Here is a 16398-nt window from a genome sequence, read left to right as displayed (position 1 = left end):
CTCAAAAGACATACATGATTGTGGCAAGGGAGTTTGCTTTAATCTTCCAATCTCACAGAGTCAAATACAATTTGTGTTCCTACTTGCTTTATTTGTTTAAATATTAACCTTGTGTTTCTTTTACTTACACTTGTTAATTGTGCAACTCGCACAAGAAACACAACTTGTAGTAATTCCTCACAATTTTAAACCATTTGCGATGAAGTTCATCCCCCCAATTTGCAGTGCTGCACCCAAAACACAGCAGCATTAACACTCAGTTCTCTGGCTCCATTTCATTCAATTTACTTTGAAAACATGATGCAAGGAAATGGTCCAATACCTGTGTCAGGGATGTAGGATATGAATGGTACTTGGTCCAATAATGAGAACTTGTCATCTCGAAAATTAGCCATTTATTTCTACTATATTCTTAATCTTTTATAAAGATTTTTATCCATGCTAACATCTTGCCTGAGGTCCCATGTGTCCCATGAGGTCCCATGCCTTATCAACACTTTCCTGAGATGCTATGTCTGTTGGATTCATCCTCCTGTAACCTACCCAAAGCCTCTTATTAGATTTGACAGACATCCCTTTTGTAAACAGTGTTGCCACTGTCTAATCAATCTTATAATCCCAGCATTTTTCTGAAAGTTGCTTTCAGGCTACCTGATCTATCCTTCTTTTTATTAACACTCCTTCATTCCTTTAATAGTAATATTGCCAATTTTGCTATTTTCCGATCCGCCAAGACATTTCCAGAATTTAGGGAATGTTGAGAAAGGCCATTCAATCAGTTAACCTTTTTGGAATCTAAGGGTGTAGAACATCAGATACTGGGATTTGCTGGCTTTTCATTCCAGTAATTTTGGAAAATGATGTTTAAAAAAACAAGAAGTATAGATTCCGTATGGGTGTCGACCCTGATGAATTTAATATCTTATAGTGCAAAACTCTTTGTGGTCCCACTTTGATATAACCATATGTTGTAACAAAGAACAGGAAATTTGATGCAGATTTTTATTTGGATTCGTACAAGTTTTACTGAGTCTTATTTGTTCCTCTAGCATTGCCAAGGAACTGAAGGAACGTCAGAGTGATTTCCCAGATGTTAATTCTGGAGCCTACATCATTGAGGTTCTTCCACGTACACCTGCTTCCATGTAAGTCCAGAAAACAGATTTTGTACCTTTTAGGAAATGAAGTCTGCAAGTGCTGGAAATCCAAGTCAAAAGTAGAGAATGTTGAAGTGTTCACCCAATGAGGCGGCATCAGTAGGAAGAGAAAAAGAGTTGATGTTTTGTGTCAGCGACTCTTCTTCAGGACTGAAGAAATGAGAAGGGAGAGGGAGGGTAGAGAGAACAGAGGGACTCTCTGAAATAGGATGCAAACCAAAGCTGTCAAGTTTACACTTTAAAATCTGGTGGTTGGATCAGAATGACATAGAGACAGACTGGCACATTTATATTTAAAAAAAAAGAAACTAAGATATTACAACATCTTTGATGGGAAAAATAAGGAGCATTTACCTGAAATTGTTAAATCAATAATGAACTCGGGTTGTAACATGCCAGAGGTAGAAGATGAGGTACTATTCCTAAGTTACACTGGATTGATAATAGATGATGGAGTCTGACAGGAAAGGGACGTGGAACATTGGCACTGAACAAGGAAGTGGGGTTGGGCAGATGGGAACAGTGGAGGAAGGGACTGTTGGGACTGGTGATATTGTAATCCAGGGGTTCTTCAGAAGTTAAAAATGAGGCATAAATATTGTGATTATATCCATTTTTTTTTTAGATGTTCATAGCAAACAAAAACAGTAATCAACTTATTCTACTGTAAGGAAGGCAGAGAAGAAAGAACAAAGAGAAAGACAAAGAAGTTGTAATCATCGTATACTTTAAAAACTAGTCCAAACTGGAGAGTTAATGAGACATTCTAGAGATGAGGAATAACCAAAGAAATGGGTTCAATGCCATGACAGAGGATGCAGAGAACTTACTAGAAAAATACAGAAATAACTATATTAGTACTGAAAGTTCACCGAACATATACGTGATTACATAAAAATTATAAGCAAGCATAGGAAAGTGAAACTACAGGAAAAATAGCAAATTTACACTCTAATCCACTGGTCCCAGTTTGTGGTTTATATAGACGATGTGAAGATGGAGTATGTGGAGGAGGGAAAGAAACGGGGTGATTGGGACTTGGGGAGTGGCGAATGTAGAAGGAATTGGGTGGACCAAGAGGAGAGAGAACCGGATGGGGGCAAAACAAAACACCTGAAATTGGAGAATTTGGTGTTCATGCGCTTAGATGTGGACCGCCCAGGCAGGCTGTAAGATGTTGGTTCTCTAGCTTGTGTTTAGACTCGCCTTGGCAGTGAAGGAGGCTGAGGAGAGATCTGTATGGAAATGGGGAGGGGAATTAACATAGCATGGAACATGCTATGCTCCATCCACTATGGCTGTCTGGAGTTCCTAGTAAATGGTTACTAGGAACTCCAGACAGCCATAGTGGATGGAGCATAGACGCTTGTAGAGGAGGCCATATTGAGGGTACTAAATCAAAAATATACAAGGTTGGAGGAGGTTCATGTGAATCTCTGCCTTGCTTGGAAAGTCTAGTTGAGTCCCTGGTTGGTGGTGAGGGAGATGGTGTTACACTTCCTTGCATTGCTGGGGAATGAGCCTGGGGAGGGATGAGGTGCAGTCTTGGTAACTGCGGAATTCAGTCGGTTTTTACTAAAAGTCAGTGGATGGCTTGTCTCCTGAGATGGAGATGTAGAGATCAAGGGAAGTGAGAGAGGTATTGGAAGTAATCCAAGTGAATTTGAGGGTGGGGTGCAAGTTGGAAATGAAGCAAGTAGGAATTGACAAGATCTACATGGATGCACTAATACTGTCCTTGATCTGGTGGAGAAATTGCTGGGGAGGGCTACAAGCGTAGGTATGGAACACAGACTGTTCCTTGTAGCTAATGAAAAGGAAGGCGTAGCCAGGGATCCCAAAGAGTGGGAGGAATCAAAAGAGAAGTTGTTCAGGGTGAGAACAATATCTGGCTAGCAGAGGGGAGAATGTGGAGTCAGAATATTTAGTACATGTCAGTGGAGGGGGATTGGCTGGATCTTTGTTCAAAGGTACATTTAATGTCACAGAAATGTATCAATATACATCCTGAAGTGCTTTTTCTTCACAACCATCCACGAAAACAGAGGAGTGCCTCCAAAGAATGAATTGCAATTAACTGTTAGAAGCCCGAAGTACCCCCCACAGCTCCCCTCCCATGCATTAGCAGCAGCAAAGCATCGATCCTCTTCCCCCACCAGCAAGAAAAAGCATCAGCACCTCACCACCGAGCACTCAAGAGCGCAGCAAAGACGCAGACTTGCGGTACCCCAAAGACTACTCGTTCACCCGGTTTTTGACATACCACAGGCTCTCTCTCTCCCTAATAAGGGAGAAAGAGGTGTCTCCATTTAGAAAGAAACAGCCCTAAATATTAAAATGACTATTCACTTGGATCACTTTGCAGAGTGTATTTGCATATCTTCTCAAGTGGTAACTAATCCAATTCTTCTCTGTTGTTAAAGTTTGAAAACAACATAAACTTCTGTGTTCCGCTAATCCTTGCCCAATGATATCTCTTTGTGATGGCAGATGGATAGCATCAACCCAAGCAAGATTTTAGAATTTTTTTTGTATAGACCAAGTTACAGTAAAGTGAAACAGATGGTGCTGAAGTTTGCAGAACCTTTTAAAATCAGGCATGTGCAGAGTAGACAATTTTATGGCTAGAAAGTCAGCAATTTATCACCCCCTCCTGTGAACTGTTGAAAATGAAACATCCTCTCCCCAATGCTATTAATATATCAAGGAGTGTGTGGGAGTTTGAGACTGTGACGATAAAATTTCTTTCTCCCCAATCCCATGCACGTCTTGAATTGCCTGTAAAGGTCACCGGCATCATATTGGAATGGCTTGTATTAAAATGTCAGTAAACTTCTCTCTAAGCAGTTCCTGAATGTCAGTAACAATTTGTTTCCATCTCTGTGTGCGTTCTGAGGTGGCAGAATCGGCCAATATGGTAACCATTATAATATATAAAAGAAAAAGAATAGGCTGGATGCAAGCTGGTTAATGTCAGACTACACTAGGCACATTAAAAATATTGGTTTTATTTTTTCATGAGCATTTTTTTCATGGGGTGGCGTGGTAGTGTTAGTGGTTAACACAACACTTTACAGTACAGGTCACATGAGTTCAATTCCCAACGCTGTCTGTAAGGAGTTTATACATTCTCCTGTGATGCATTGGTTTCCTCTGGGTTTCCTTCCATATTCCAAAGGCGTACTGGTTGGTAGGTGAATTGGCCATTGTAAATTGTCCTGTGATTAGGCTAGGGCTAAAATGGAGGTTGCGAGGTGTCACGGCTTGATGGACTAGAAGGCCTATCTGTGCTGAATCTCAATAAATAAATAAAAGGGGACAATTTATCGTCCTTTCAGTCAGATATTGGTTTTGACAATTTGCTGTTTGTGATGCCAGTGAACTGCTACAGCATATCCTTGAAATTGCACCATAATGCTTGCCTCTTTCCACAGCAACAACCACTTGACTCAAGCATTTCATCACCTTTGATTAAGCATGATTGTATAGTAGTTGCAGAGTTCTTTTCCCAAACAGGCAAATCAAACTCCAATGCAAGGCTTTTTTGAGGAAAAATCTTTTTCATTTAAATTGTTTCCAGAATATTGTGACATGCACTAAATTTGCATTTGTCTTTTTGTTTCTTATGATGGTTCCCACACAGGCTTCTTCAATGCAGGAGCCCAAAGGAAAAATAAATTCACCCTCATCCCAACAACTGATGGTTAACTGACAAGTGGCATATTGACAGGAAACATAATGGTCTTTAATATTTTGTCAGCTTTATTTTTACATAATTTAAAAAATCTTAATCTTAAAATATACCTTGAACATTTGTATGCAAGAATCATTTAATATCTTCCTTGAATAGATAGGGTACTAGAAATAGCCGCTATTTCTAGTTAAAAATTTGAAAATGTTCAAAACTGCAGTCTTAATGCATTCCAAGCATGCCAGCTTAGCTTGGTAAGTTTCAAGGACAAGGATATTTATTGTTAATTGCCAATGGCAAGTGGAAATAGATTTTTTTTCTGGTCTTGCTTTAGAACAAAACTGATTCAATCACTATGTAAGGTAAATAATCTTCATTTTATACAGTTAATTGGAGCAATTACATTTACACCACATAAACCAATGGCTTAATGGAAATCAGAAAGATTGATTAAATTGCTTTGGAATTTATTGGAGTCATAAAATCTTAAACTCAAAATTCCATTTAACCCATTAAGTTGCCGCTAATAAAAAGAGGAAATACTGGAAACACACAGCAGGTCAGTGGAAAGAGTAACAGAGTCAACGCTTCACAAACATCAAATTGTCAAAACCAATATCTGACTGAAAGGACAATAAATCGTTCCCTTTTATTTATTTATTGAGATTCGGCACAGATAGGCCTTCTAGTCTATCAAGCCGTGACACCCTACAACCTCCATTTTAACCCTAGCCTGATCACAGGATAATTTACAATGACCAATTAACCTATCAGCTTTGGACTGTGGGAGGAAACCAGTGGACCTGGAGGAAATCCATGTGGTCACGGCGAGAATGTACAAGCTCCTTGCAGACAGCATTGGGAATTGAACCTGTGTCACCGGTACTGTAAAGCGTTGTGCTAACCACTACACTACCGGGCTGCTCAATGGCCACCCCCTTTCTTCAATGCCTTGATTCTCCATTCATCTGAGAACAGTTCCCACAGGTCCCATGTCAGGAACCTGAATTTCTATATCAGGTTTCTAGTCTTTACATCTCTGCAGTCACCAGTAAATTTGATTCTGACCACTACAGATTTTGTTGATTGCTGCTGTGATCCTGTCATGCCTCAGATTTTTCAGTGTGAAACATGGAAGTTTCTTTAGCAAGAGGATTCAATGTTTGTCAGCAGACTTGTATTATTTATGATAGTAAGATGTAACAAGTGTTCAACTGTAGAAACAGCTTTTGAGAGCTTTCAGTGGAAATTGAAAGTGCCAGCATGGAAGTACTCTTTGGTCATTCATGAAGATCCAATGGAAGTGGGTAGGTGAAGACATCATGGTCCTGATGCAAGAAGAGGCTCCTTGCAATCTACAAAGAACAACAGATTTGAAGGGATTCATATTAGTACGTTCAAGAAGATTATCAGACTTCTCAATAAACTATAGCTGGGTTCTGACAAATATAGATAATGGATTAATGTAGGCATCGTGTCCATTGGCCAATTTATCGTCCACCATTGTGTGGAGAAAACAAAAATCTCCTCTGCTGTTCATTTGCCTCATCAAAAACGCTATAGCTGCACCTGAAAGCTGGAACTTGTACTGATCACAGACATTCAGAAACAAAAAGAGAAAATCTGCAGATGTTGGAAATCCAAGCTGGAGGAACTCAGCAGGTCAGGCAGCATCTATGGAAAAGAGTACTGTCAATGTTTTGGGCCAAGACCCTTCCTCAGGACTGGAAAAGAAGATAGACCTGGAATCAGCTTTACCTTTTGTTAATGGAAGGTCCTGTCCTGTCTCACTTACTTAAGAAAATGCAAACCATTAAGAGCCTCCAGACCGTACTGACATTCTATATAATTGGCTACTTGTGAAAAGGAATCTCCTTTCATGTTCAAAGGCCACATCCATGCTAAGTGGATTTGCTGTCTAGTTCTTTAGTTGCCAGATACCTAATTGGTATCGTTCATAAATCTAAATTAAACTTTCCCCTTGAAATCATTGGTACAACTTCGACAGTCAAACAAAGAAATTAATTTTAAATTAAATCAAAGTTCTTGCTTGCCTAAAGAAGCCATCATGTACTATAAATTTCTTGGTAGTGAAGTGAGAAAATGAAACTATTATTGTTCATGAGATAATGCAAATCATCTTGGAGAGACAGTTCAGGTTAGATGAGATAAACCAGCATAATAGATCTTCCTATGTAAATTTATTTCTTGAATTTTTTTGACATCATCTTCCACAGTTAGACACATTTGGTGGCAGAAGCAAATCAAATAATCAGAATCCAGAAGCTACTTAGTAAGCATCTATTTGTCTGTCACCCCATCACGTATTGGCATGGCGCGGTAGTGTAGTGATCAGCACAATGCTTTGCAGTACAAGATTGGGTTCAATTCCCATCGCTGCCTGTAAGGAGTTTGTATGGTCTCCCTGTGACTGGGTTTCCTCCTGGTGCTCTGGTTTCCTACCACAGTCCAAAGAAGCACTGGTTGATGGGTTAATTGGTCATTGTAAGCTATCCTGTGATTAGGCTAGGATTAAATCGGGGGTTCTGTGTGATGTGGCTTGAAGGGCTGGTAAGAATCTCAATAAGTAAATACAACTTTGTTCCTTCCACTCCTAATACAACTTAAAGTAAGTTGGTTCTGTTGAAAGATCATTGGAATGGAATGATAAGTTGGTTTTTTCTACAAAGATACCATTACTTGACTCAGTAGATATTTCTAGCATTTTTGGCTTTTTTTTAGGATTTCCAGCATTAGCAGTTCTAGTTTTCCCACTTCAGATTTAAAATTGGGCTGTGTAGAGGACAGTAAGTTATCACTGAAGTTGCTGTAATACTCAATTGGTTGACTTTTTTTTTCTTTTCCTTTCTAGTGGTGGCCTGAAGGACAATGATGTGATTATTAGCATCAATAATCATTTAATAACTTCTTCCGGTGATGTCAGCGAAGCAATTAAAAAGGATCCATCCTTGTCAATTGTTGTCCGTCGAGGCAATCGAGATGTGACAATGAACGTTGTCACTGAAGAAATTGAACCTTAAAATGGAGCTGGGTCTCCTGCCTTTATGAATGAAGCAACAAAGATATTGGGTATTTACTGGATAAATGCAGTCTATAGTTAGTAGCTTATAATCCTGTTAATATTTCTGCTACAAGATGTCATCAGGAGCTATCTACGGCTTGGGTTTGATTCTTTGTTGATTACAAGCTGAGATGATCCTGAATTTGTAAAGCACATTTCATGTATTTTCCCCGAGGCCTCTTTTTATTTTGATTTTATTGTAATCTGTTTTACTTAAAATGTCAGTGTAAACAATGACTTGACTGGAGATTTCACTCCATGACAAGATTATCGTTATTGGCACTAATTCTCTTGCAGTTACCTAACTGTCACTTTGTAATGGTAAATCGGAGTAGAGATGTTGCTCATGTGGCCCTAGAAGATGTTTGTGCTGCCTTTTTCTTCTACTGGATCTCAGTAGCCAAGCTACTCAATCACGACAAAGTGGACCGTGGAAACATGGGAACATATTCCCCATTCTTTCCTTCTTTCAGCCCTCACTGTCCACGGTTTCTACAGCACAGGCGTACCATGAGGTTGAGGAGGCAACATTCCCTAGGTCATGAGAGTGATATGCTGGTGAATTATTTTTGTTCTTCCATTTTGTATGAATATTTTTCCCACCAGCAGGTTATTGTACATGCATTCCAGTATTATTCTACAAGGGAGAGTGAGAGGGCATTCTGGGGAAGTGAGAGGGTAGAAATTCTTTATCCAATGGGCCAGGCTGGTCATTTTTATATCCCACCAGCTCCTGGGAAATCTGAGTTTGGGTCGTTTGTGCACACTCCACCCATCTCTAGTTAAAAAGTTTCAAGTGAAACTTGGGGGAGATCAGTTTTAAACTGCAACTGTGAATAATGGCAGTTGATACTAGGACTCTGGCCGAGGTTAATATGCTATTAAAGCACACTTATATCAGGGTAAGTTTTCTCTGCACTGCTCCAATGCGTAACAAAGGAAAACTTGATGCTAATTATTTGCCTTGAACAAGACTGCAGCTGAATTTTTGTTTGCACCTGGTTTTATTTGAAACATTTTAATGAGGTGAATGTCAAATAGCTCTGCACAAAACACCTCTCTAGATTGCACTAGGAAAAGTCCAGTGGAAAATTGTCCCGTTAATGAGGTGCTACTGCCTCCTGCCCAATTGTTTAGGCAATAGATATTGTCTTCAGAGTTCGACTTGTATTGTCAATAAAGGTCTTTATTGGTTATACTTGGTTTAATTTCTTTTCTGCTTTGGTGTTTGTTTCAAAATGCTGCTCAATTTTTACACTTGATGATGAAAAGCCAACTGTAGAAAATGAGAATAAAGCTACACACACAAAGCCACCTGTTCAAATCCTATTCTCAGTCAAGTTACAAATCCTTTGGGAATGCCAACAAGGCAATGTCCTATTCCCTTTGCCTCATAAGGCCTGAGTTGCCTTGGCACAGAACATAGCAGAGATCAGGAGCAGAAGCTTCAGCCCACAGTGTCTGTGACTAGGTCTCAAAGTACAACACCTCACTCTTGTCTGCATTGAATTCCATCTGCCAATCTCCAGCCCATTTTTCCAGCTGGTCCAGATCCTGCTATAAGCTTTGATGGCCGTCCTCGCTGTGCACTAGATCCCCAATTTCCTCAAAGAAAGAGACTTTACTTGTAGCATATCTACAATGGAGGTTTCACTTCTATATATCATATAACCGTATAACAATTACAGCACGGAAACAAGCCATCTTGGCCCTTCTAGTCCGTACCGAACGCTTACTCTCACCTAGTCCCACCTACCTGCACTCAGCCCATAACCCTCCATTCCTTTCCTGTCCATATACCTATCCAATTTTTTTTTAAATAGACAAAATCGAACCTGCCTCTACCTCTTCTACTGGAAGCTTGTTCCACAGAGCTACCACTCTGAGTAAAGAAATTCCCCCTCGTGTTACCCCTAAACTTTTTCCCCTTAACTCTCAACTCATTTCCCCTTGTTTGAATCTCCCCTACTCTCAATGGGAAAAGCCTATCCACGTCAACTCTATCTATCCCCCTCATAATTTTAAATACCTCTATCAAGACCCCCCTCAACCTTCTACACTCCAAAGAATAAAGACCTAACTTGTTCAACCTTTCTCTGTAACTTAGGTGCTGAAACCCAGGTATCATTCTAGTAAATCTCCTCTGTACTCTCTCTAATTTGTTGACATCTTTCCTGTAATTCGGTGACCAGAACTGTACACATTACTCCAAATTCGGCCTCACCAATGCCTTGTACAATTTTAACATTACATCCCAACTCCTATACTCAATGCTCTGATTTATAAAGGCCAGTATACCAAAAGCTTTCTTCACCAGCCTATCCACATGAGATTTCACCTTCATGGAACTATGCACCATTATTCCTAGATCACTGTGTTCTACTGCATTCCTCAATGCCCTACCATTTACCATGTATGTCCTATTTTGATTAGTCCTACTAAAATGTAGCACCTCAGACTGCCATCTTTCAGCCCACTCTTCTAACTGGCCTAAATCTCTCTGCAAGCTTTGAAAACCTACTTCATTATCCACAACGCCACCTATCTTAGTATCATCTGCATACTTACTAATCCAATTTACCACCCCATCATCCAGATCATTAATGTATATGACAAACAACATTGGACCCAGTACAGATCCCTGAGGCACGCCACTAGTCACCGGCCTCCAACCTGACAAACAGTTATCCACCACTACTCTCTGGCATCTCCCATCCAGCCACTGTTGAATCCATTTTACTACTTCAATATTAATACCTAACGATTGAACCTTCCTAACTAACCTTCCGTGTGGAACCTTGTCAAAGGCCTTACTGAAGTCTATATAGACAACATCCACTACTTTACCCACGTCAACTTTCCTAGTAACCTCTTCAAAAAATTCAATGAGATTTGTCAAACATGACCTTCCACGCACAAATCCATGTTGACTGTTCCTAATCAGACCCTGTCTATCCAGATAATTATATATACCATCTCTAAGAATACTTCCCATTAATTTATCCACCACTGACGTCAAACTTGCAGGCCCAGCCCTCGATGGTGAGGTCCCAGCCAAAGGTGCTCTTGGTTGTTACCCAATTTTGTTGTCCTGTTGTCTATGTTGAGGATTTGTATACTTGTCTTCAGTCTATTCGTAAAGGGTTTATCGTTCTTTCCCATGTTCTGTATTAAATGGGTAAATTATAGTACTGTTCAAAAGTCTCAGGCACATATTAATAGCTAGGGTGCCTTGGACATTACTACTGTACTGTGCAAATTTTATGTATTGCACTGTACCGCTGGACCAAAAAAAATAATTTCATGGCCTATGTGAGTGATGATAAACCTGATTATGATATGGGTCTCTATTTGTGGACTTGAGAGTGGGACAGGACTAGAGAGAAGGGAATCATGGTTGGAGAAGAAGGGAAAGGGAGAGCGGAGGGGGTAGAAGGCACCAGAGAGACATTCTGTAATGATCAATAAACCAATTGTTTGGAATCAAATTTCCTTGCCTGGTGTCTCAGGGCTGGGTGTGACTGCACACATGCCACGCCTTGCCCCTGGCACTCCTCTGCCACCTGTCCCACACCTCTCCTGCAGTACTCTACCCTCACCATTCCCAATATCATTTGCTCCCACCAGATTTACAAACTCGCTCTCTGTGCCACATTGGCAATACAGTACTGTGCAAAAGTCTTAGTCACCCTAGCTGTATATACATACCTGAGCCTTTTGCACAGTACTGTATGTGTAAAAGTCATCACTTGTGTAAAATATTCCAAAAAATATCTGCAGCTCTTACAGAACAATGAAGCTTAATACTGATTGTTTCATATATATTGTTTATTCCCTTTATTGTGCTGTTTCGAGATAATTTGTGCTTAATAATAGTTTGATTTTCATGCTTCCACAAACCATTACTACCATTTGCCCCCCCCCCATCTAAATAGAAAGCTAAATATAAGGGCATCCATGTATAAGAAGATACAAATTTTATCCGAGCTTGTATCCATGCCCTACTTACAGCCAAGATTTGGAAATCAGCAGAGGAATTTACTCACTATGTTACTTGTTACTCCTAAAGTGTGAAGTGACTTCAACAATCTGGCTCTATTAAACAATTCTGGAATTAGAATTCCAAGTGTTAAATTATTTAAAAACATGAGCACCATATATGGTGCTGAACCAAGCTATTAGCAATCCTTGTTATGACCCATTAATATTAATTGTATCCTTGAAATAAATGGTGATCTGGATCCTATGTGTAAATGACCCTGACTCTAGGGCCTGGTTTAGGTCACTATCACTTTTCTAAAGTCAGCAATTAACTGGGAACCACTCTAATTAAACCCCCTTTGCAACATTCCTTTGCATAAAGCTGATATTGTAGTCATCCCCAGAGGAACTGTTCAGTTTACCTCCTATTTTTCATCTTAAAACATTTGTTCCTGTTGATTGAGTTAAAGGTCCAGCTTGGGAGTAAATTTGGTGCTTCATGCATTTTGTGAAATAATTGAGTGGGATTTAAAATGAAATAGCTTTAATTTTAAATGGGTGCTGTTGGTCATTAGATTTGCATTTCACTGATATATTAAGCCTGAAGTTTGAGTAACAGTACAATATGGAATTGAATCTGTACAGTTTTTGCACACAAGTAGTGTTTTATTTCTCATTTTCGCTCAAGGGAGCAAATGATTAATGGGATTATGGTTCAGAAATGGAAGCCACCAATCAAATGTAATCATTGTTTTTAGAGCAGCATTAGAACTGAAAATAACTTGTGATTTATTTATCGAGATAGAGCATAGTAAATGCCCTTCTGCCCCTTCAAGTCATGCCACCCAGCAATCCCCAAATTTAATCAGAGCCTAATCACGGATCAAATTACAATGACCAATTAACCTACCAACCGGTACGTCTTTGGACTGTGGGAGAAAACCAAAGCACCCGGAAGAAACCCACACAATAACAGGGAGAATGTACAAACTCCCTTCAGGCAACAGTGGGAACTGAGCCCTGGTCGTCTGTACTATAAAGCGTTGCTCTAACCACTACACTAATGTGCAGCCTCCTGCTTATGAAAGATTCACAGGGTCTTATACATGTTAACACTGATCACTGCAGTCTTAATAGCATTATATTTTATGTTACAAAGCTCTTGAATAAATTGAAAAGGGCATCGTCACTGTCTGCTAAATTGTATCTTATGAACCCAATGTTATTTCAATGCTCTGATAAGTAGAGTTGCCTCCACGAGGAAGATCTGACAAGGAACAAAAGTGGGACCTCTTGAAGCAAGCCAAAGCATTGTATTAACTGTGGTTTCTCATTCTACAATTAAAATCTATCCCCCTGGAAGCACTTCTATGGTACGTTGGTTTATTGTTTCAGATAAGAGGATGCGTGGAAATGGGACATAATGGTTAAGTTATCAGACTTGTGTCCAGAGGTGTTTAGTTGTGAGACCAGGGCTCGCTGTAGAATTTAAATTCAGCTAGTTAAACAAATCTGAATAAAGAAAAGTTATCTGTAACGGTAGCTAAAAACCTACTGCATTGACGTCGAAACCAATCTGACTCATTAATGTCCTTTGGGAAGGGAACCTGCTGTTGTTGCCACATTAACTACTCTCTGTTAAGGGGCAATTAGGAGCAAGTTATCAAAGTTTGAAGGACATTTATTATCAAAGTATGTATATGATATACAGCCTTGAGCTTGGTTCTTCAGGCAGCCACAAGAAACCCAACAGAACCCATTAAAAGACTGCCAAGCACCAATGTGCAGGGAAAAAGTGACAGATCAGTAAGCAAATAACATTTGGAGCTGAAGTTCACACAGTGAGTCCACAGCCACGAAGCCAGTCATTACTGCAGCCAATTCAGGAGCCCATTAGTTACAGGCCACGGCCTCAGTTCAGCACAGAGATGGGTAAACCTCGCAGAGCAGTGAGCTGAAATGGCCCGTCATTTGCCTCCAGCTCTGAAACCCTGACCTTTTTAATCCGGTCCGGTGCTTAAATCATCCAAACCGTAGGTGGTTCTTCTCTCTTGGGCTCTGGCCCAGTCACCTCGAATTGGTCTGTGCCTGCCCTTTCCAATTCGGCGGTTAAATTGATCAAGCCTCAGGCCTTTCCTTACTCTTGGGCCTGGGCCAGGGCCTGTCCTCGTCAACTCTGCATGATCTGTAAGTGCTGATCCAACCATTGATATTCTCATCCTGCAGGAGGTAACATTGAAGGCTAATGAATGCTGGGTGGGAGAAGCTGTCATTAAAGACGTTAGTAAGGTATTTGACAGCATCCTCGTGGTAGGCTGCAGAAAATTGAGGCAAATGGGGAAAAAAGCTAAGATGCTAAGTTCTGAGTCTTCCATTTTCAAACTTGCTTCAGTTATTTGTCCTGTTCACAATTTCTGCCTCAAATGAATAATGATAGAAAGACAGGATGTGTGTATCTTGCAATTAGCTTTGCTAACAATCCTTTGCTTTCCCATCCTGGAAATGTACCTGTTTCTTTGGTTGTCTGATTTTTCACAGTACATCTGGATTCTATGAATTGTTTTATGATTTCTGTTTGCTTTGCCATGGGATTCTTTTCCAGTCTCATCTTTATGCTTTCTGTTAGGCCTTTTTGTTGGTCCCATTTACTTAGACCGCTGTGGACGTTTCTCATTTTTGATGTGGCTGAACCCTTGGCATCATACTATTCGATGTCTTGCAATAAATAGCACTATCCAAGAGTTAGAAACAAGAGAGGTAAAAAGAATCTAGCGTACTAATGATTCCCATTCCATTATTTTGTGACGCATCAGACAAGATAATGATGGAAAGAATTAAGGGTATAAGAAGGCTAAGTGTGTCCCCAAGGATTGATTGAAAATGCAAACACTGTTGAAACTGAAATAATTTGTGCCAAGAACAGCAAAAAATCAGAGATGAAGACAATTGAGTGTGACGTTAAAGAAATCACTTTCATTGTTCATGCCTTTAATACTGATCAGTGTTTATGTACAGTCTGGATTTGATTCAGCAGAGTACAAATTGATTGAGAGCTATGATATGTTCTGTGCAGAGTGTGAAAACTAAGTAAATATGAAGTAACTGATTGCCTGCTGACAAATTATGATTGTTCGTGCAGACTTTAACTTGATTTCATGCCCGTTTGTCCATCAATGTTACACAGACTTGTGCATTTATCAGCCCAGAACTAACAAAGGGCGCTTCATATTGACAACAGTAAGCCTTCTCTAGTCACAAGTTCGTTTTTGCTACTAATGTGCTTTTGAAAAGGACCCATAACTGTGCCTGGACAGCATTCTGAATGAACACAGATGTCCTAGCTGACATCTTCTGCTATGCTTATGCCCATCTGTCATATCAAAGCCTCAAATTCAACAAAGTAATTTTTGTTTTATATTGTTCCCAACATTTTGCTGGAATTTATTCTGAAGAACTAATGATAAAGTAGCTTTCCACAATACTTTCCAACCAATGATTTTGAAACTATTTCCATTGATGCCCTCACCCACCCTCCAGTCAACCTACCAGGGATAGGGTTCCTCTTGTCCTTAACTACCATCCCACCAGCCTCTGCATCCAGCACATAATTCTCCGTAACTTCCGCTATCCCCACTGGGATCCCACCACCAAGCTCATCTTCCCCTCCCAGTGTCCCCACTCTTTTTGCTTTCTGCAGGGATCGGTCCCCATGCAACTCCCTGGTCCATTCATCCCTCCCCACTGATCTCCCTCCTGGCACTTATCCTTGCAAGTGGAACCAGTGCTCCATCTGCTCCTACATCTCCTCCCTCACTGCCATTCACTACCATGAGGCAATACTTCACCTGTGAGTCCTGACAAAGGGTCTCGGCCCGAAACGTTGACTGCTCATTTCCACGGATGCTGTCCGGCCTGCTGAGTTCCTCCAGCATGTCGTTCATGTTGATTTGACCGCAGCATCTGCAGTGTACTTTGTGTTCACCTGTGAGTCTGTTGGGGTCATCTATTGTACTGTATCTGGTGCTCCCGGTGTGGTCTCTTGTAGATCGGTGAGACCTGACATAGATTGGGACACCGATTCACTGAGCACCTATGCTCCATCTGCCAGGAAAAGTGGAACTCCCAGTGGCCACCCATTTCAATTCCACTTCCCATTCCCATTCCTACATGTCCATCCATGGCCTCCTCTAATGCCGTGATGAGACCACACTCAGGTTGGAGGAGCAAAACCTTGTTTTCCATCTGGGTAGTCTCCAACCTGATGGCATGAACATCAATTTCTCAAACTTCTGGTAATAGCTCCCCCACTTCACCATTCCCCATCCCCTATTCCCTCTCTCACCTTATCTCCTTGCCTGTCCATCACCTCTGTCTGGTTCTCCTCCCCCCTTTTCTTTCTTTCATGGCCTTCTGTCCTCTCCTATTATATTCCTTCTTCTCCAGTCCTGTATCTCTTTCACCAATCAACTTCCCAGCTTTTTACTTCA

General features: G+C 40.5%; 1 protein-coding gene across 1 annotated transcript in view; it reads left to right on the top strand.

Moving 5' to 3' along the window:
• The window catches only part of htra1b (HtrA serine peptidase 1b), a 66991-nt gene extending 57865 nt beyond the window's left edge, over nt 1-9126 (top strand). The window contains exons 8-9 of the mRNA XM_073027656.1: nt 1050-1145; nt 7721-9126. Coding sequence (XP_072883757.1) covers nt 1050-1145; nt 7721-7889 — 265 coding nt within the window. The 3' untranslated portion in view covers nt 7890-9126. The remainder of the gene's footprint in view (nt 1-1049; nt 1146-7720) is intronic.
• The last annotated feature ends 7272 nt before the right edge of the window (nt 9127-16398 follow it).

This window comes from Hemitrygon akajei, chromosome 23 (assembly GCF_048418815.1).
Source record: "Hemitrygon akajei chromosome 23, sHemAka1.3, whole genome shotgun sequence".
NCBI classification, from domain to species: Eukaryota; Metazoa; Chordata; class Chondrichthyes; order Myliobatiformes; family Dasyatidae; genus Hemitrygon; species Hemitrygon akajei.
Note: the sequence above shows the minus strand (reverse complement) of the source record. Positions and strands in the feature narration are given on the sequence as shown.